The sequence below is a fragment of the Aythya marila genome (assembly GCF_965140915.1).
Source record: "Aythya marila genome assembly, chromosome: 3".
Taxonomy (NCBI): Eukaryota; Metazoa; Chordata; class Aves; order Anseriformes; family Anatidae; genus Aythya; species Aythya marila.
Window position 1 is genome coordinate 80,453,772 of NC_139044.1, and position 20,379 is coordinate 80,474,150.

Consider the following 20,379-nt stretch of genomic DNA (forward strand, 5'->3'; position numbering starts at 1 on the left):
CTAAAGCCATAATTTTGTTTGACTAGGGGGTCTCAATAGTTGGCATTAACAGTCTACCAAATATGTGAAAATTTAATATGGTGACTAATGCTTTCATTTCAAAGATATGTTGATTGTATACACACAAGCAATAAGAATGCACCCTTTAGAAGTAAACAACATTTCTGGAGACAGATACTTCTGACTTCAGTGTGCTTATGACTGAAAACGGTATTGGGCTTATTCAGCTACCCAAATGTATAGCACCAGCTCTGCAGAGCACAATGCAAAAAACTTCATTGTAATCTTGGAAAATCCTGCAGAAAATAAAATAAAATAAATCAGTGTTCTTTAAAGTAGTGCCATTATCTTTATCCTTTATTAAGGATATATTATGTATTTTGTGTAGTAATGATGTTAAAGGTCAATCAGTACCATATACATGATTTACAGTAAACTATAGAAATATTTTGAAGAATACTTTAAAATTGCTTTAATAAGATCAGGAGTTTGGAAATATTTACACAAATCAATAATGCTGAAGGAGCACCTTAAGGAAATATTAAGGGTGAAACAAATTCTAGAATTGATCTGGAGCCTTATGCATTATCTAAATCTGATCAGAACATTCCCCATTAAATAAAAATTTATCTCATGGCTTTCACATTGGCCTTTTTGAGTTGTCACATGCTTTTTCAATCTATACCCAAGCACATGGAGATGTAATTTTACTCTCAAAATTGTTTCTGCTTCTTTCTCTGTTTTCATGCTTTATAAGGGCTGCACTTGGCCACCTTGTAGCAAATAACATTCAAAGGAATAATCCAGTGTGCTAAAACATGGAGGGAAGAAAACAAAACCATGCCAGAGAAGTAATTTACTGAGCCTGTGATGTATTCTACCAAACTATTTAGGATCTTTAATCCTATGTGGTGAAGAAGAATAGTAGAAGGGATAATTTTTCTTTAAAACTTATGAAGCAAATTTACGAAGCAGTTGTTGTTAGAAGTCAGCATGGGAAGCCAGTTCTCAGAGGATCACTTTCCTTTCTGCGAAAAAAAAGAAAAAATCATTTAGTTTGAGATCACGTCAAAGTATATATACAGAAATAGAGACCTACTGCTGCCACTTTAAGGCATTGGATTTTTCATATCTGTCTCAGACTATCTTGTATTATGAAGGCCAGTCACATGCAGGAAAAGCTACTGATGAGAAAGGCCCTATATACAATGTACTTGTCCTTGTTTCTACCCATAAAATATAGTCTGTATTGTTTGCTAGACAAACAAGTATTAATTAAACAGTTAAGCCTTTACTACTCTTCACATTTAGAGTATTTAGTAGTCTACTCAAATATATTTAGTATGCTGCTAGCCATATACCTTTTAAAATGAGTTAAAGCACTTAAATGTGAAATATAATAATCTATTTTTATAAGGTATATTGTCTAAGCTGTAATTCTGAGATCAGCACCTGAAAACTGTTTGTAAAAAAAAATTAAAAAAAAAAAATCAGGCTGTTGTAAGACTGCAATACTAAACCTGTTTTGTGATTCTCTGAATGCTACTTTTATTTAAGCAAGCTAAAACAATACTGTGGCAACTGTATTTTAGAACATTTCTTTATGTTTTACAGAAATAAAACTTACCTAAGAGAGCATAAATACCTACTGTGTGTAAAGCACCAATTGTTATTATATTATTATATTAGTCTCTAGAACCAGTTCTCAACTAACAACAGAAAATCAAAATATACCTTGCAGACTTCTTACAATCCAGTTGAGAAGATAGGTTAGATAAATGACCTTCAAGGTCTTTGTCTAATTGTGAATATTCTCTAATTGTGAATTTGTACTTTTCATCTTCTATTCAGGACTGCAAACACAACACAGGTGGTTTGTATTGTGATAGATGTCTTCCTGGTTTCTATGGTGATCCTACTAAAGGGACAGCTGAAGACTGTCAGCTGTGTGCTTGCCCACTAAACATACCTTCTAACAAGTAAGATATATTTATCGTATATTATACTATTTCACTTATTATATTGTATAAATTTTTTTAAGTTATACTATTGTATGTACATTTCAGGTTGTTTGTGTTTTAACCAAAAAAAATATATTTTGCAATATAAGCTTCTGTGTTCAGCTCTAGGGCCCCTACCACAAGAAATACATGGAGGTATTAGAGGAAGTCCAGAGGAAGGCTACAAGGTGATCAAAGGGCTGGAAGACCTCTTCTGTGAAGACAGGCTGAGGGAGTTGGGGTTGCTCAGCTGAGAGCAGAGAAGGCTACATGTAGACCTCATAGCAGCCTTCCAGTGCCTAAAGAGGGCCTACAGGAAAGCTGGGAAGGATCTCTTTGTCAGGGAGTGTAGGGATAGGACAAGGAGTAATGATTTCAAACTTAAAGAGAGTAGGTTTAGATTAGACATAAGGAAGAAATTCTTCACTGTGAGGGTGGTGAGGTCCAGGCACAGATTGCCCAACGAAGCTGTGGATGCGCCATCCCTGGAAGTGTTCAAGGCCAGGCTAGATGGGGCTTTGAGCAACCTAGTCTGGTGGGAGGTGTCCCTGTACATGACAGGGGGATTGGAACTGGGCAGTCTTTAAAGGTCCCTTCCAACTCAAACCATTCTGTGGTTCTGTGATAATGTTGGTTCATTTGTAGCCTCAATTCAGCCTTAGATTTTAATAGTCAAAATATTTTGTAAGCTTATTTGAGAATAATCATTATTGATTTGTTTTAATAGGTAAAAATAATACTGAAATATGTATCAAAACTCTAAGAAGAAATTTCCTTGGTTATAAAGATTTGTTTGTGCTTCTTACTGCTTATAGTTTTGTAAGAAATATCAGATATACAAAGTGTCTTGAATGTTTTTAAATTAGTTTTGTCCCACTCAGTATCTGGAAGATAATAATATCAAAATAATTTGATGCAGTGTAATTAAGGAAAACTGTTCTTGATCTTCTCTGGTCAGCCTTTCTTGTACATTACACAAAAAATTGAAATCATGTGTGGCCATTTGATTTAGGCCGTTTGGTTTTATGCCATCCAGGATGGCTTTATGGTATCTAGCCCTGGTGCAAGTAGAACGTACCCAGACTACACAGAAGATCTGTAGAATTATTTGAAGTGTTGCAGGAAGATCAGGACCTGTTAAGTATGCTTCTGACATGTTTGAAATCGTAACTAACACTTGCCAAGTGCCAACCATAAATAGGTTGTAGCTTCCTTTTGAAAAAATAATAATAATAATAATAATAATAATAATTGTTGTTAGTCCATATGCATTTCAGAAGGATTGTATGATTGTGCTGAAAGATAATAGTCTATGCACAGAGGCTGCCCTACCCCAAGCACCTCATAAACACTTTAAAAGTTTAAGTGGTCATAAGAGCTGATGTATCCACTTGATCACTTTTTTTTTTTTTTTTCTTCCCTTCAGTCTTTTATTTCAACCTATGCTTCTGAGACAGAAGTCAGATTCTGCCAGTGAAACCCAGTGTTTCAGAGCTTTTCTTAAAGTTTACAGGAAAAAAATGTGTGGCCCCACAGAGACAGGGCTCTGTGAGATGCAACTAAAGAAGAGAGCATCATCTGAATGGCAGCATGCCAGCCAGAAGACACAGCTGAACCAATTTTTAATCTTCAGTAGCTCAGGCTAACTCTATTGCATACAATTGCATTGTGTCATATTAACATTTTACTGATCAGAGAAGGAATAATCTGACCACTTATGGGCAGGAGTTCTAGGAGTGTATAAGATGGGATCCCTACAGATGGTTTTATTAGATCTTCTTCAGTTTGTCTGTTGCTCAGGCATGGCTCCTCTGATGTCCTTATTGCTTTCACATTTTAGAATTTCCTTGCATAGTTAGTTAATCCTCTCCCTATTGTTTGATAATGCTGTACTGACAAAGCAGGAAGAACAATATCACATTTATATCTTGTACAGATGTGCAACAAATCAAGTCAAATAGATTGAATTCAGGTTTTTATTGGCAAAATGCCTGGAGACCTCTGTTATGTATTCATCAGAGTTCTGTCTGCTTACCTTTTCCCTTTTGAAACTAAACTGGAGAGTTCCCTCTTTAATATTTACATTTCTTGAAAAGTACAGGTACAAAACAAACACAGTATATAAATGTTCTTGAACTGTGAAACTGTGAGATTCCTGAACTCTACAGAGTCCTGTACTGGAACTACAGAGCCCTGCACTGGAACTGTATAATAGCTTCATATTTCTAAGATGGATGCAGTGGCTTCTTATTTCTGGAATGGACAACCGTAAAAATTGAACAATATCCACAGGCTTTGTAGAACTCTTACTATAAAGTTTAAGCACTTGTGACTTTACATTTATAGAATTTGCTGTTTTGTTTTGTTTTCCTTCTCATAAACAAATTTATTAAGTACTTAAAACGTTCTCTGAAGACTGTTAGAACAGTCCTTTTTCTACCTTACTGTTATAAGGCAGCATGCTTTGGTGTGCTAGGAATAATATAAGTAAACAACACAAATTATTTCACACATCCTTCACATGAAAAATCAATAAATTTCCACCAAGCTCATATCATTGTGAAGATATAGTATATGTCATGCTATTTCTTAACAGCCTATCAAGTTATTAAATTCTGTACTAAATACTTACAAATTTATATCTGCCCATAGATTATAATTCATATATTATTTAATTCCTAACATGGAATGACAGGGCATCTGTAGAACTTTATACTTAATAATAGACAGCTGGTATACAGAGAATATTGTTGATAAAATGAACCTCTGACATATACTTATTTATGTTAGTGCTGTCTTTTATAACAATGTCTTATACCTTCATGAAGTAGTGGTTCCATTCACTTTATTCAGTGTCTTTTTCTCTGCAGTGCCACCACATAAGGTGGAGGAGAACTCTTCTATCCATTTTACAAATGTGGTGGTGATTGTGTTGGTCTATAGTTTACTTAAGCTGATTTACATGTAACTGCTGCTTATTCCCTCTCTTGTTTTCTAATGGCAGCAGTTTCCATATATACAATCACTGAAGCCAATCATGGAACTATATTCAAAAGTATAGCAGTGATAAGTGACTTGCCATATGTCAGAAAGCAACTCTGGGCAAAATCAGGAAACTAAAATTAATTTTTCTTAACTTGTTTTCAAGATCCTGGGCTATACTTTCTTCTTTTCGCATATATCTTCATGTCTGTACTTATATGTAATCAGAACAAGATCCATATTATAATTGGCATATTTAATGCACACTCGATTTCTTCTCCCTTCTCATTTATTCATCACTTACAAACTGTTCTAACATTTTCAATTTTTATGGCATTTCAAATAATGTGATTTTTTTTCATCTAAATTATCAGGCATACTACTATATAATTCTTCCTACCAAATATAGGTATCTGGGATAATTACTACTTTTTTTGAAGTGGCAATAAATTTAATATGTGTAATGAAGACCCTGACAGGAATGTTATATCACTGGAAATGAAAGATAGAACATATCTCACTCGGCCCAGGAAGAGAATGAGTAAAATTGTGGGGTGTGAACTAGGAAATCCAGTTGCTCTCAGAATGTTAATAGTTCCTTGGAGAATTAACTAAAAATTACTAACATAATTGTTCCAAAAAGGTGGTTTCTATAACATAAATGTAAGCCTTTAGGAAGCTCTGTCTTCCAACATAGACCTATCATATATATGCTGCTTATTAATACCTGCTGCTTATTAATACCTGTCCTGTGTCCTAACCGGTATTCCTATTGTTACTTTAGGTAAAACTATGAAAAGAGCAATGATGAATCAAAAGGGATTAAGATTTTTTTGAAAGTTGTTTTGACAGAAAAATACACACTGCTTGTTTATTATTAGTGAGTAATGAGTATTTATTAGTAGGAAGTAATGAGATTCTAAATCGGGAAGATAAATTCTCCTTTTTTCACCTTGCTATCACATATTTTCTCTATAGTATGCAATTGGGAATTTCTCAGTATATTAATGCTTAGTATTCAGATGTAGATTGACAATAGGAACATAACCCTTTAAATGTGGAAATTCAGGTATTAATCATCATTACTTAGTTATTATTATCTATGCAATTTATGTAGTTAATTTCAGAGTTCTCAATGGATCTGTGGAACAGCCAGTCTTGTGCAATGCTATAGTGAGCTGTGATACCATATCCATAAAATTTTCCCATGTAGTTCTTATGAAAGAGCAAGGTTGGGACTGGCAAGCAGGATCCTATCTGAAAAGTCAGGTGCTGCTGTTTAAATTCATGGATAATGTTTACCTTGGTTTAAAATTGCTTTCATTTCTAATAATAATATAATAATAATAATAATCTAAAAAATAGAACAAACAATTATTATTTTTTTCAATTGGCTCTTCAGACATTCCTGAATCTATTCTTAATTGAAAATAACGCAAATATAACCCATATGGGAAAAAGGATAATCGCAATACCTTACTATATTTACTGGACATGACCTGCCCACATTTTTCTTATTGATTTCTTATCTCTATGGGCTAGCTTGCCTTATGAGAGATTGGGGTATTTATAAATGGAACTATTCTATAATAGAAGCAGAAGAAAGTGTAACTGAGGTCAGATCATAGGATGGATGACTCCTGAGTAGCAGAGTCCAGTCACCAGTATCACATTACACAAACCTAATTAAGCTCTTCTGGCCTCCCCACGCCTATTATTTTCTAGAACCTTTCATTGGATATCCTGATTTAAATTATTCAGGGTCAGATAATGTCTATTCGTTAGTGTTGTAGCACAATCTTTTACCCTGAATATAACTTCTTACTGATGTCTTTGTTAGAGCAGTTATATTCCTTCCCAATTACTGTTTTACTAGGTTACAAAAAATAATTCTAGTGTCTCCTTTTCAGATAGGTGCTTTGTTTTCCTCTTCTGAATAGTCACTCCAATACGCACCTGCTCCCTTTATTTTCTTTTTCTATTTGGTTGACCAGAATTGATTGCCATTATTTAAATGAAGCCCTGTAAAGGTGCTCATATTTCTCTTTCTTTAATGATAACTTCAGAATGATAGAAGAGCAGGTTGCCTCTTCTGTGCAGTGTCTTTTGAAGTGTCAGGAGGTTTCCTCACAGAATTGTGTTAAGGGAGAAGGATTGTAGAAAGCAAAATGCTAAAAATGAAAGGAGCACATTTTGGAGTTAAACAAGGTCACAGAGAGGCGGTGCTTGCAAATACCTATGCTATCCCAATTTATAAAATAATAATAATATATTTTTAAAAAGCTATAAATAAGTAGAGCACACCAAAGAGAAAAAGCTCTCTACTCTGCAGGATATTTGTAAGCTTCAGTGTGCTGGTCTGGCCTGGTGCATCAGGTCATTGGCACTGGATTTACTCAGACAAACTCGCTGGGAAGCTGTGCCAGATAATTCCCTTTTTGCTCCTCCCCTTTCTTGTTCACTGGGTTCCTTTCCCAGTCCCTTATACACAAAGTTAACTGAGCTTTCAAATCAGTTGTCCTTCAGAAAGATTTATTTCGGGCATAGATTGTTTTGCCAAGCCTTTGGGGGCACAAACAAACAGATGTACATTCCTGCCTTTTTAATGGTATCCAGACCACTCGGTGGCAGGCTCAAGTCCCATAATAACAGGCTATTGGGATGCTGCCATCTGTTTCTCTATATTCAGTGTTGCAGAAATAGCACAGTCATTCCAAATTTTATTTGCTGGAGTCAAACTTAAGCCCCACGTACTAGACCAGAATCACTTTTCCTGGGCACTGTTTTGCAAATTAATGATCTCTGAAGTGGTACAAGAACTATGCTGCTGACAATCTTTTCTTTATGTTTCTTCCTTGTCCCTCTTCTTGCCCAATATCAACAATACAGCTTTAGCCCGACATGCCATTTTGACCGAAGCCGTGGATTAATATGCGATGAGTGCCCAGTTGGGTACATGGGACCACGTTGTGAAAGGTAAGCAAGCCTGATGCTTTGAATTGAATGAGATCTGAAACAAAAGTGTTTATTACATGGAACAGTTGCTTTCTTTTTGCTACCTCCCCTTCTTGTTCCCATTCCTGTCTTCTGAATCACACTGAAGTAATTTCTGTTCATCTTCCTCTAACATTATATCCATGTATTTACATGCTTCTATAGTTTTTATCCTTGTTTCCATCCTTTACATGAAAAAAGTGCTTGTTTTATTGCTTTATGGTAAAGTACAAAGCTTCAAAGAAGCATTTGCTGAGAAGTATGAATCTTTTTCTAAAATTATTCTTCTACCTGTTTTGTAAGCCTTTTGAGATTTTTATAATTATTTTGGCTCTTTTTGTCATTTGAATGATTAGAGCATGGTGAATTGAGTATTCAATAAATTATTGTTGCCTCTTTTTGAAAAGTTAATATGCAACCAAAATACAATCCTGGTAATAAGTTATTTATTTTATTATATTATTTATAAAATAATATTTTATATTTTTGTTGCTTTGGTTTCCTGTTGCAGCCTTTATTTAGCAAATGCAACAAGTTAGGTGTTAGGGACAACAAAGGACCTCTTTTTGTCAAATGCATAGAAAAGCTCAGTATATATTTCATACACTTTCTTATTACCTATACAAAAAGGTAAATTAAATATATATGTGTATATATATATATTTATGGGTAGTCTTCCTTTGGCTATGACAGGTCTGAGTGACATGTTAGTAGTGAGAGAGGAAGTTCCTCCTTTGATAGCTCCATGTTCCTTGTTGTATCCTGTTATTCTGAAAGAATCACACACAGAATTTAAGTGAAACAGAAGGAGAGTGGAAGTGCTAGTGCTAAGCTCCTGGGAACCCCCTTCCACAGGGAGGTGAGACTACATAGGCAAGAGATATTGTCACTGTCTGCATGCCCTTCCCTCCCTTCAGATTCCATGTGGATAAAACAGCTTTAAAGAGCAGTTAACATGCCAGGGGACCTCTCCTAGTTGTTTGGAGGTCATGACGAATCAGCACTAGCTTTGGCTCTGTGATCCTAGTCCCTTGTGACCCTGCAAATGGCACCTTCTTAAGAGGGACTGGGGGAGCCAGATAACTGTCTAGCACCTGGATAGATAGTTCTAGGGCATGAAAACAATGACATTTCTGTATCTTAGTGGGTTTCTGTCATTTGGCACTTCCACAAGCTGCTTGCAGAATTTTCCAACATAAACCCTAGAAAGATAAGGCCTCTGAATGAAGACTTAGAGTATTCAGGCTGAGATGGGGAAAAGTAGGAATGAACCAAAAGAAAGAGCCAACCAAGAAAGCAGAAACCTGGTCGTATGCTGTGAGTCACCATCTAGTCCTGTCTTTCCAAATCACATTTACAACTACTTCCTTTTAAATCCTCTATTGTGCTATATCTGTCCTAAAGTGAGAGTGCAGGCTGTCACCTGTTTCCACCCATCATCACTGAGTCTGCTCCTGCTGAGTACTATTTCTGCCTGTCTTTTCCTGTCTGTCTTGGAAGTCATCACCCTTCTTTCAGCTAGTGGGCTGTGAAGTTAATGATGGCAGGAATAAATCACATCAAGAGCACTTTGGTGGCAGTTTGTCAATGCAGGGTCATTGACAGCTTCCATTAGCAACAAGTGCTATTTCTGAGTGGAGCACAGGCTGTAGATGCAATAGGAGAAAATCTGAATAAGTGGCAGGCTTCGATTTTTAGCCTGATTTCCTAAGGAAATGAGGCTAGTGTGATCTTTTTGTGCATGTCTGTCTGGCTGCCCACAGAAACATTTGAACTTGTAGGTCAATTTCAATCAAATTTGACAGAAGGTAGGAGGTCTCAACAGTAACTGTTCCTGAAAGTTTTGTGAGAAGAAGTGGCTGAATAGAGGTTAATAAATCAGGACATGTCATAGCTAAAGGAGAGAAAGAATACTGTGTGAACTCACACCTGATTAAACAGGAGAGAGAGGAAGAATATTAAATGTCCTGCTCTTAAGAAAACTTTCACAGGGCAAGGAAAAAGCAGTGCTGTAGCCTGAGGGATTGCACACTGCTGTATAGCAACATCCTGCTGTAAATAATCAGCCCTTACTCTTGTAACCACAGGATATAAATATGTTGGAAATTAAGCCATTAATTCCAATGCTCACAGAACTATTTGCTTTCAGTTGTAACAAGTTGCTTGGAAATGCCCACTGCTGTCAATAATAATGAACAGAAGAAAGCATGTTGCCTTTTGCTATTAATAGTGATTGTATAATTGCTAAAAGTGTTTACATGGAATTCTTGGTCATTTTAGCAACTGCAAAGTGACAACTGATCTGAGCCACATGATTCTTTAACTGGACAGTCCTAAATTATCATGAAGTCCAAAGTGTCATATAAGTGAATATATGCATTACTATACTTACTTTGCCTCCAAAATCATCCTTCACTCCTTAGGGAGATAAGATTTTATTATTATTCTTTTAACGCTTGAGTTGTAAAATGTCAAAAAAATTGCTGCTTCTGTCACTTGGACTTCTCAGAAAAATGTTGCCAAAATTGCTCAAAGTTCTGAGGGGTCTGGCTCCTGACAGAATCCACAAAAATAATTGAAGATATAAGCTGTGTGGGGAGTTACCAGCTATCTTTAAGTGTAGAGAAAGCCTGACTTCTCTATTTATTCTTTTTCCCCAAGAAATGAGATTGATGTTCTTCCTTTGCTCACTGCCCACTTTCACAGTGGTAGGATAGGCAATCTCCTAACTCTGTGCAGGTGTATGAGTGTCAAAAATGTGATTCGAGCCCATCATATTTACAGGATTTTGCTGTGCATTTGTCAACTATGTAGCCTTGGTACAAACAAGAATCCAAAGCTTTAGGGGAATTAAACAAAATGGGTGAATCTAACTTCTCCTTTAGTACTCCTTCATTTATGAATACAGTTTGAGCAACCTTTTCCTCTTAGAAAGGGATATAAGAGTTTTGTATAACTAAAGTGGGAAGAAAAGAATGAGCTGGTTTGCATCCTTCCTCCTCTCCCCACTGTTCCACAGATCTAGCACACAGTGCGACCAGGCACAGTCTCTTGTGAGTCCCTCGGCTTCAATCTGGTGCTGCTTCTAGCTAACATAATTTTTTCCCTAGTGCTAGAAGTACAAGCCAGTATTGCAGTGCTGATGGGGAAAAAAAAAAAAAATCAAACATTCAGGAGATTTTATAAACCAAATGTGTTGTGCAGGATTATTTACAGGTTGCAAAGCTAGGCACTCTGACATTAGAAAATGCAAGGTATATATTTATGACTGATCATACGACAATAACATGTGAGTTAAGTTTTTAACTGCACATTCACAGGCTATTCCTCTGCAGGGCTTTTCCCCAGTTTCGTACAGAGGTTGGATGCACATAAATTTCAAAGCAACTGTAAAAATAGTAGTTCCAGACTTTCAAGTGTTTGTATTTGCAGCCTAAATTAACTCAGTCTCAACTTTGCTTTGTTTGTTTGTTTTCCTCAAATAAACATAAAGAAATGTATACAATAGTGCTTGTGTGCATATACATACTGCCACATGGTCTGCAGTGAAGAAAATTCACTCCATCCCATCCAGAACCAGTACACATATATTCACATACATGTATATATTAGCCCTGTATTTGGCACCAGTTATGCCAAATAAAAACAGTCACAGGTCACATCTACATTTGATGCTGAAGGTGAACATAGAGAGGGAAAGAGAGAAAAATACAGAAACGTTTTTGAATGTCTTTATTCCCTGTTTTTACTCCTATTTCTGTTTGGTTTTGCTTTGCTTTGTATTTTTTTCATCTCAGGAGTGTTCCATTGTACCTTGTGATAATTTATAAGATAAGTGTTTTCTCTGTTGCATAAATGTAATTTTCCATGCCACATAAATTTTTGTCTTTTCAATATGGATTTTCCCAAACATATAATGCTTTGTGTCTGGACAGAGTAGCTGAAGTAGAAATGTCCTTAAGGGAAAAAAAGGTGAAAATAGTGAAAGTGGATTTTTTAACCTCCAGCTTCAGAAGTAGGGAGAAAGAGTAGATGAATTTACACATAAATATGTGCATACAGTGTTCTGTTAAAGTTTAACTGGTTTGCCCCTGCTTTCAAGATCTGATCATCATGAATCTGGATTCAAGAAATAAGTATGTGTTTAAATAGAATGTATGTGATGGCAGTGGGTTTTGCTAATTTTAATTAGCAAAATCTAAACTGTTGAGAAAAAAAAAAAAAAGTTATCAAGGTTCCCTGCTATTAATAGAGTAGAATGATTAGCAGTGCATTTCTCACAGACTGCTGGAGATTTTTTTCTGTGAACTGCTTGGTAAGTTTCTGTGAATGCTATCAGATACAGAAGTAACCCCTAAATGAAAGGGGAAGAGGAAAATGAATAGACATCAAGTGAAGTTAAATAGATTAGTAGTATCAAAAGATAAAGTTTTATGCCAAATTTGCAAGCAGTTAGAAAGATCTCAGCAAAGCACGGGTGAACTTAGCACTTTATCTAACTTAAAATAACATTCTGCATCAACTATCCAGTTATTTTTAGGCTTTGCTAAATCATGGCTATTAATTGTTACGTATATTGAGAGATTCACAGTCTTTGTAATTGAGATGTCATCTCTGGGAAAAAAAAAAAAAAAAAAGTCAAGTTGTCTTTGGCAAAAGTGCGTCTAAAATCAGTTTTTTTATTTTTTTTATTTTTTTTTTTTTTTATTATTGCTGAGATATTCTCCATCCAAGGAAGAAATATCTATTTCTTAGCTGGGAATACAAGGAGTGCAATATGTGGCTACATTCGTGACAGGTTCTGAAAATAAAATGCATGAATTATTCTAATGACAAGATTTTGATGTACTGTTGTTATGGGGAAGTAGTTGTGATAGATGGCTATGCCAAGGGAGTAAAGCACAGTGGTGGGCTAGATGGTAAAAATTGTACTCATGTAATTGAGTGCTTATATGCACCCAAACCACTGGATTATTTGTATAACCTATTCATCTGTGGTCTGCATTTTGGATATTTTTAGAGAACAGAAATAATCCTACCCTGATTAGCATCTTACTACAAAAATAATGTTCAACTAGTTCTAGCTATAAATTCCTTACTAGTCTCTAATCCATTTTTATAATTTTTACTAAAGATATTGAATAATATTTAATGAATGTTCAAGCTCTTTTGTTTGGGATCTGATTGCAAGTTTCATGGGATATTCTGGATGCGAGGAAAAGGATTAACTTGATAAGCATAAAGGGAAAAGGGTGAAAGCATTGTGGAGCTCTGTTTTTCCGTATTAGGATGCTACCCAAAATCCTTTCTCGACCCTACCACCCAGTACAAAGCAGAGGAGATATCTGTGTACATCAAAGCCGCGTTTGAACTTACTTAAAATAGCAGGAAACATTAATTTATGTCATGTGGCTCATGTACCTTGCCTTCTTTACGTTAATTGAAGTTCATCTGAGATGAACATGAATAACTTCATTAGCTGGAACTGAGTATTTTTTCTTTTTCTTCACTATCTACAAGTTGCTCTTACTGTGAAGTGTGAGCAAATGTAATAGAAAGTGAAAGCAGACCAGAATATAAATAGGAAATAGGCTGTGAGATGAGTAGAAATTTGCTCTAAATACACACTCATGTTCAGTCAGATTCACCAACCTGTTTTACATGGTACTCACAGAAAATTGCTAGTAGGCAAGGTGGAAAAGAAGGTGATATTTTTAAATGTCTCTGTTAAAATATGAAAGGTATAGGACACACCATCATAGCTCCAATGATAATAAAGAATCTTTTTGCTACCTGCCTATACAATTAGCAGTTGTAAAGTAATCCATTAATTAAATGACAGTGCAGTAGATTAAGGAAAGGCTTAGGGGAGCATCTTGTTAGGTAAATAACTTTATGTCTGTGTTACTTTCAAACCTATTTTCCTATACCAAATAAGTTTTTAAGGGGGAGGGAGAAAATATTTGAGTTTTCTGGTAAATGCATACAGAAGAATATCTAGACATAAAGCGCTGAAATACAAAGCCAATCTAACACAGACCTAAATTCCTCTAGAGCACCAATAGACAGATTTCTTATTATGCTTTGTCTTGTCTTCAGTACCAGTGACAAGATTTTTCTTCCACTGAAATCTAATTACTAGCAGAACTGGCAGGATTTCAGCTGGTACTGTATCTACAGTGTTGTTAAAAAGGAGAAGGAGGGAGAGAAAAAAGACACTTAAAAATATTTGAAAGAAGATCAAATAATTTTTAGTGATTAGTGAGGCAACAAAATTAAATATTTCTAATAAGAGGATTACTTAATGGTCATAACTTCTGATGTCTTTTACCTTAGGTGTGCAGAAGGCTATTTTGGACAGCCTCTAGTACCAGGGGGATCATGCCAACCATGCCAGTGTAATGACAACCTTGACTTCTCCATTCCTGGCAGCTGTGACAGCTTGTCTGGTGCTTGCCTGATATGTAAGCCAGGTACAACAGGCCAATATTGTGAGAGGTGTGCTGATGGATATTTTGGCGATGCTCTTGATGCAAGGAACTGTCAACGTAAGTCATGAACTTTTACTGCTTCTGACAGAATTGATCTATTCTGTATCTGTGTTCCTGAGAGGAAGAATGCACTTATGTATGAGTGCACAGGAGAAATGATATAGTATACTTATACCTCTAATAATACTGCTTTACTTGCATCTGCGTTTGGAAAGGGAGATTTCAAAATAAACAGAAGGAAGAACCTATTACAAAGCTTCCTGCTGTAGTTGAAGCAGTAATGAAGCAGACATGGAACAAACCTAGGAGAACGGAGCGCTGCGTGGATGCAAAAGGTTATGCTAAATGTCACATCTACAAAAATAAATACAAATAAATAGAAATGCTCTAAGTCAGCGAAATCTCATTAACTAGTGAGATTGGTGCTGAAAGGAGGGGGGAAAGATAGGAGGGAAGGGAGGAAGGAAGGATATTTCAGTTACTGTAGGGTCCAAATCTGGCAAAACTTGGGACCTCCTTCCCACCCACATGACATCAGTAAGTGTTGGAAGCTGCTGCCTCTTACAGGACACAATTCTCCCCTCTCCTGCAAGGTTGAGACTACTAGGTCCTGTTGAATTTTCTAAGGTTCTGTGGAGAAGGATTCCTGGCACTGCAACAAGCTACCATTGTACCACTGTACCATGTTGTTAAACTATAAGCCCCAGCTCCAGAGTCAGCTTTCTACACTGTGATCGCACGAAATCATGGAGAGCACATGTAGGAGCAGGAGGTTTTGCTTCTGTAGGAGGCAGTATCTCCCACTGAGTCCTAGCTGGCAAAATTCAGAACACAGCTATTAAACAGAACAAGTGCTTTTAGCTTAAAAACATCCACATACTCTTCCACCTCATTCTGAGGAATGGAATAAAACAGATTATAAGATCTCCTGAAAAAGCAGAGTATTTTATTTCACTGTCACTAGGATTTAATTCTCTTCTTTCATTGGAATAAATGCAGAGCCACTCTATTGAGTAGGAAGGTTTAATATCAAGATAAAATTATGCCAGTAAAAATCAGCGATAAGCACTGTCTTAGTGCTGTGTGTGTAGGAACACCGGGACTAGTTCTTGCAGGGTATGTTGCAAGCACAGAAGTCTGATCCACTGGCATCCATCTCCAAAATTTGCTCTACTAGGGGGTTGCAGTTTGATACTCAGTATACAAGGTAACATTGGACCACCTAAGACTAGAAGGGAACCACAGAGATGCAGAACATAGCCAGGTTTCTCAGCTAAGGCTAATAAGCACTGATACAGGTAAAATGATAGATGGCCATGGATACACATACCTGTGTAAATGCTTTTTATAGCTACTTGATACAGTGCTGGATAAAAGTTGGACAATCTCTGCACTAGTTAATAATTTATGACGAATGATGTCATAGAAGTTAGGGTGTTAAGTCCATAATGTGATTTAAAAAGCAGTGCATTTCAAAAATCATTGTTTCCAGTAGCTTTTCACCATTCCTGAGGCATCGACAGGACTGTTACTTTAAACATTTCTGCAGCAGCAGCAGCTGCATGGGAAAGAGATGTAATATGAAGAGAGTTCAGAAAGCATACAATTAAAAATAACAAGTATTAAAAATAAATACATATTTAATGTAGAATTACAAGCTTTGCTTTTGTTGTTAGTATCACTGACAAAGAGAGCCCTATAATGTATTCATAGCCTTGTGCTCACAGTTACCTTGCATTCATCTACTCTCTGCCTTTCATGTGGGTTTTCTTTTTTTGCATATGATTTTCTTATTTCCTTTGCCGACTTTCATGAAGTTTGCCCTGCAGCTACAATATCAGTGGGACTGTGCCTTTACTTTGTTGTTTTCAATTTCATTCCTTATTAAAAAGCCAAATCCAAGAGTATTGCAAAGCATGAATTTTGCTCTCAAATTATTGTTTGAAATGTTCCTTGCTCTTTCTCAGTACAGTGCCATCGTCATGTGCATTAACCATTTCAAATGACAGTACAACTTTATATCACCATAGCATTTCTGAATTTCTTGGTGTATCTGTACAAAATTATAAATCTAAGAACACAGAGCAAATGTCCTAGGCTTATTTGATTTGATTCTTGTAGGTTGTTTTTTGGTGTGAAACAGCACAGTGTGCTGAAGCAAATAGCTAGAGGTTGTGCTGATGGTAGTAGAGCTAGGTAACATGAGATGAATTAAAGGAAATATTCAAGTGTGCTTATGCACCAGTGCATAGGTATAACTCTTGGAGGGGAATAAGCATGTAGGTTGATTATAAATACAGACTCAAATATTTATACAAATCAAGAGAGAATAAGACAGGTCTTAACCAGTATCATCCTGGGAGAAAGTAAGACAAATTTCTTTGTATTGTATTATAAGAATATATAACAATTATATCGAGTATATGATATGTCATTTGAAGTAATATATAGTATTACGCTCAGTTTATAAAAACAGTATTTTTTATTATTCTTGTGATTTCATATTCCTGATAATTGAAAAGATTCAATATAGAAAGACTTAGGTTTTTGAGATCTGTATAAAAAAGTTGGTGAAATACTAGCTGTTAATTTGCATTGATAATTGTGTTTTTGTGTGTTTGGGCTTACACATCATCTTTCACTGTTGACCGTTGTAATTAGGAAGATACTCTAAACGTGTATACATAATAGTCATTGCTGTGCACAGTTTGGATTATCAGTAGTATTAAAACATAAATATTATGTTAGTTGGTAAGGAAGAGGAATACATACAGGATGAAAGAGGCGAACATCATTTACCAGACTGAGAAGAGAGCCCAAAATATTTCTATTTATTTCTTTTTAGTTTATTGTATGTTTATCTTTGTACTATATTGTTGTTATGTGCTCTCAAAGATATATCTTTGCAAATATTTGAGAAATAAGGACGTGAACAGACTGGCAAGCCATAAAGTCACCTTCATACAAAAGAAGTAGCTTGTGCATAATACCTCAAAAGTGAGGAGACAACCAGAAAAAAGATCCTTTCAATTCACAGTATAGTACGTCCAATGAAGTCATGAGGAATATCCTCTTGTAATAGTCTCTATATAGAAAAAAAAAATAACCGTTTTGTCTCTAGTGGCACCTTGTGACATGCAAGTATGTGACCACCATGTGTTAATTGTTGAGGCTCTCAAGTGTTTCTTGAAATGAAGTTGTCAAGTTAAGAAAAAGACCAACACATGTCAGGGCACTGCAAGAAGGGAAAATCTGGATTGCAGCCTGTTTCACAAAGTAGATTGGTAATAAATATAGAGATGTAGATTCATTCCCCTCTGGGGAAAAAAAGGACACACAGGAACTAGTTCCTGCTAATGGAATTGGTGCCTGAACAGTCAAGAGTTGCCGTGACACACAGTTGTGTCCCTCCTTTTGGTATTTTGAGTGCTGAAGATATTTTTCTAATCTCTACATGCCAAAAGAATTGTGGTCAAAGGGTATAAAGGGTGACAGAACGCTTCCCAAATATTTATCTTCTCCCAACACGTGAGCATTTAGGAACTAAAAGCAGTGGTGGTTGGTGGTTATTGTTGTTTTTAATAAAAAAATGCAGTTCCTTCTCACTGCTGTTTTAAATCCCTAGGTAAGTTCTGTGACAAGTTAGGCTGGTCAGATGGGTTACATTTCTTCTTCAAGCTCTGATGCTGTTGCAGGGGCAAAGGTACTGGTCAGGTATTGGAGCAGGTAACGCTCAGTCTCTTTTTCAGCTGTACTCCAGGGTCATGCCTGTGACAGCCCAGGGTTTGAGTGAGGATGTTACTGCTCCATAAGAAGGCACTTGGAGGCAATCTTCTTCTCATTCCTTCTCTTCCCACCCAGCATATGGACATATGGGCTGAACTCCAGGGCAGCAGGACCAGCTGATGCAGCAGTATCTACCATAGCTAAATCCCATAGAGACCATGGGGAAGAGTCTATGCCCCTTTTTTTCCCCTCAGTGTCACCCTGCCCATTGCAAGTTTTGGGACAGTGACCTGGCTGTTCTGAGACTGAGAGCACCCCTTGTTCCCCACCACCCCATTTGCCCCCAAATTTAGTACTTATTAAAGCATAAAGGCAAAGTTGTTACTCTTCTGAAACCTTCTAACTTCTTCATTACACACTCAGTAATGTTCTCTAAACATCCTCTTTTGATCTGAGAGGTGCGTAGAAAGCAGGTTGTTTTATGAAGTCAAAGCAAAATTTCTCAGGGCAATAACTGGGAGCATAATTCCACGTTACTGTGAGTAGGTAAACGTTTATTGTCACCTGCTTTCCTCAGACCTGCTTTCTTGGGTTCCTCAGGATAGCAAAAGCTGCACTGTAGACATTTGGCTATTAAAGCTAGCTTCAGTAGCATACGTGTTCCAGAAATACATTAACAGCTTCTCCTTATCTGTCTGTAGCCTGCCACTGCCACATCAATGGATCCATATCGGAGATCTGTGACTCCAAGACAGGCCAGTGTGAGTGTAAAACCAACGTGATCGGTCGCCGGTGTGACATGTGCAAGGTGAGTGATGAGGAGTGATGCTTTGTTTAAATTTGCTTCCCTGCTTGACATAACCAAGTACAGTCTGGTTCCGGATTTTTTTTTTTCTTTTTTGTTGATTTTTTTTTTTTCATGTAAAGAACAGATAGGAATTGTTCTTATGTACAAAGAGAAAGATAAAATGGCTGTTTTTAAAACATTTTTCAAAGCTTTTCTAGAACAAAACACAGAACAAAAAATCTCCTTTTGTATGCAATGAATATATTTTAAGCCTCACTATACATATAAGTGCATTTTTTGTATGGTATGTACATTTCATATTTTGAAATTTCAATATAAATTAGTTAAAAGTATTGCACCTCTGGGTAAAAATCCCTCCGTGAAAAAAGTTGCAAAATATCTGATAGCATCTGGTATTCAAAAAAGCAAAAAGCTCGTTTACTCCTGCTGTGATTATTCTGCTATTTTTTTTTTTTTCTCAGGGATTCTTTTTGTATTGTCCAAATACTGCATAATTTTTGGTGAAAATGCCTTTTGCCTTGACGCTGTTTTGCTGTCACATAAATCACTGGAAAAAAAAAAAAAAAAAAAAAAAAACGTTTTTCATGAACTTTCACAGATTTCTTTAGGTTGCTAAGGAATATGTTATAAGTGTCTGTATGCTTCTCTGTTTCCGTATGAGGACTCATGGGTTAGGCCCTGCCCTCAGAACACCCTATGCACATATTTATTTGCACACTTAAAGCACATATATTTGTACATATACACAATATTTCTGTAAAAACCACAAGAATAATTTTCACCCTTTAAGCTGCATAATTTTTGACGTGGTTTTCCAAGGGAGAACATTCTCTTCTGGCATCTCTTTTGATACCAAATCACTGGTATCAATAAAATCTGCCACACATAGTATAGCATACATATAAAATATATCAGACTTGTTAATACAATATTGTCTGTTGCTTGGAATTAATCTATGTTTACTATTGCCTTTATTCCTGTGTATTCCTGCTTTGTTCAGTGTAGTTTCACTGCCTCTACTTTCTAACAGTGTTTACTTTCCATTCTTAAAGCCCAGCTACTTCTGGGCCCCAGAAAAGCTGTTTTGTATACCCTGTGGCTGCAGTGCATTAGGATCCATGTCACTGCAATGTGATATGTCAGGAAGATGTATCTGCAAATCAGGATTCATGGGCAAACGCTGTGAAATCAGCAGACAGGTGCCTAAATTGAAAGAAAATGCACGAAGCAGTCAGCAGATCCGAGTCCCCCCTCGCAGATGGGGCTTCAGCAGTGCCAGTGGGTGCCCACGGGGCGCATACCGGCCTGCTACTCCGGTAATCACAAACCGTGTGCATTGCATGGGCTGAAACCTCATATTTGCTTGTGGTGTGTGGTG

The 20,379-nt window shown here is 36.5% G+C and overlaps 1 protein-coding gene across 12 annotated transcripts in view; it reads left to right on the plus strand.

Annotated features, from left to right (window-relative positions):
* The window catches only part of LAMA2 (laminin subunit alpha 2), a 375,103-nt gene that overhangs the window by 218,553 nt on the left and 136,171 nt on the right, over positions 1–20,379 (plus strand). For 9 of the 12 annotated variants that reach the window (XM_082757554.1, XM_082757553.1, XM_082757545.1 and 6 more), the window contains 5 exons: positions 1,852–1,979; positions 7,872–7,958; positions 14,313–14,524; positions 18,895–19,001; positions 20,054–20,317. In XM_082757554.1, coding sequence (XP_082613680.1) covers positions 1,852–1,979; positions 7,872–7,958; positions 14,313–14,524; positions 18,895–19,001; positions 20,054–20,317 — 798 coding nt within the window. The remainder of the gene's footprint in view (positions 1–1,851; positions 1,980–7,871; positions 7,959–14,312; positions 14,525–18,894; positions 19,002–20,053; positions 20,318–20,379) is intronic. The other 3 variants (XM_082757546.1, XM_082757548.1, XM_082757547.1) reach the window with 1 other exon arrangement.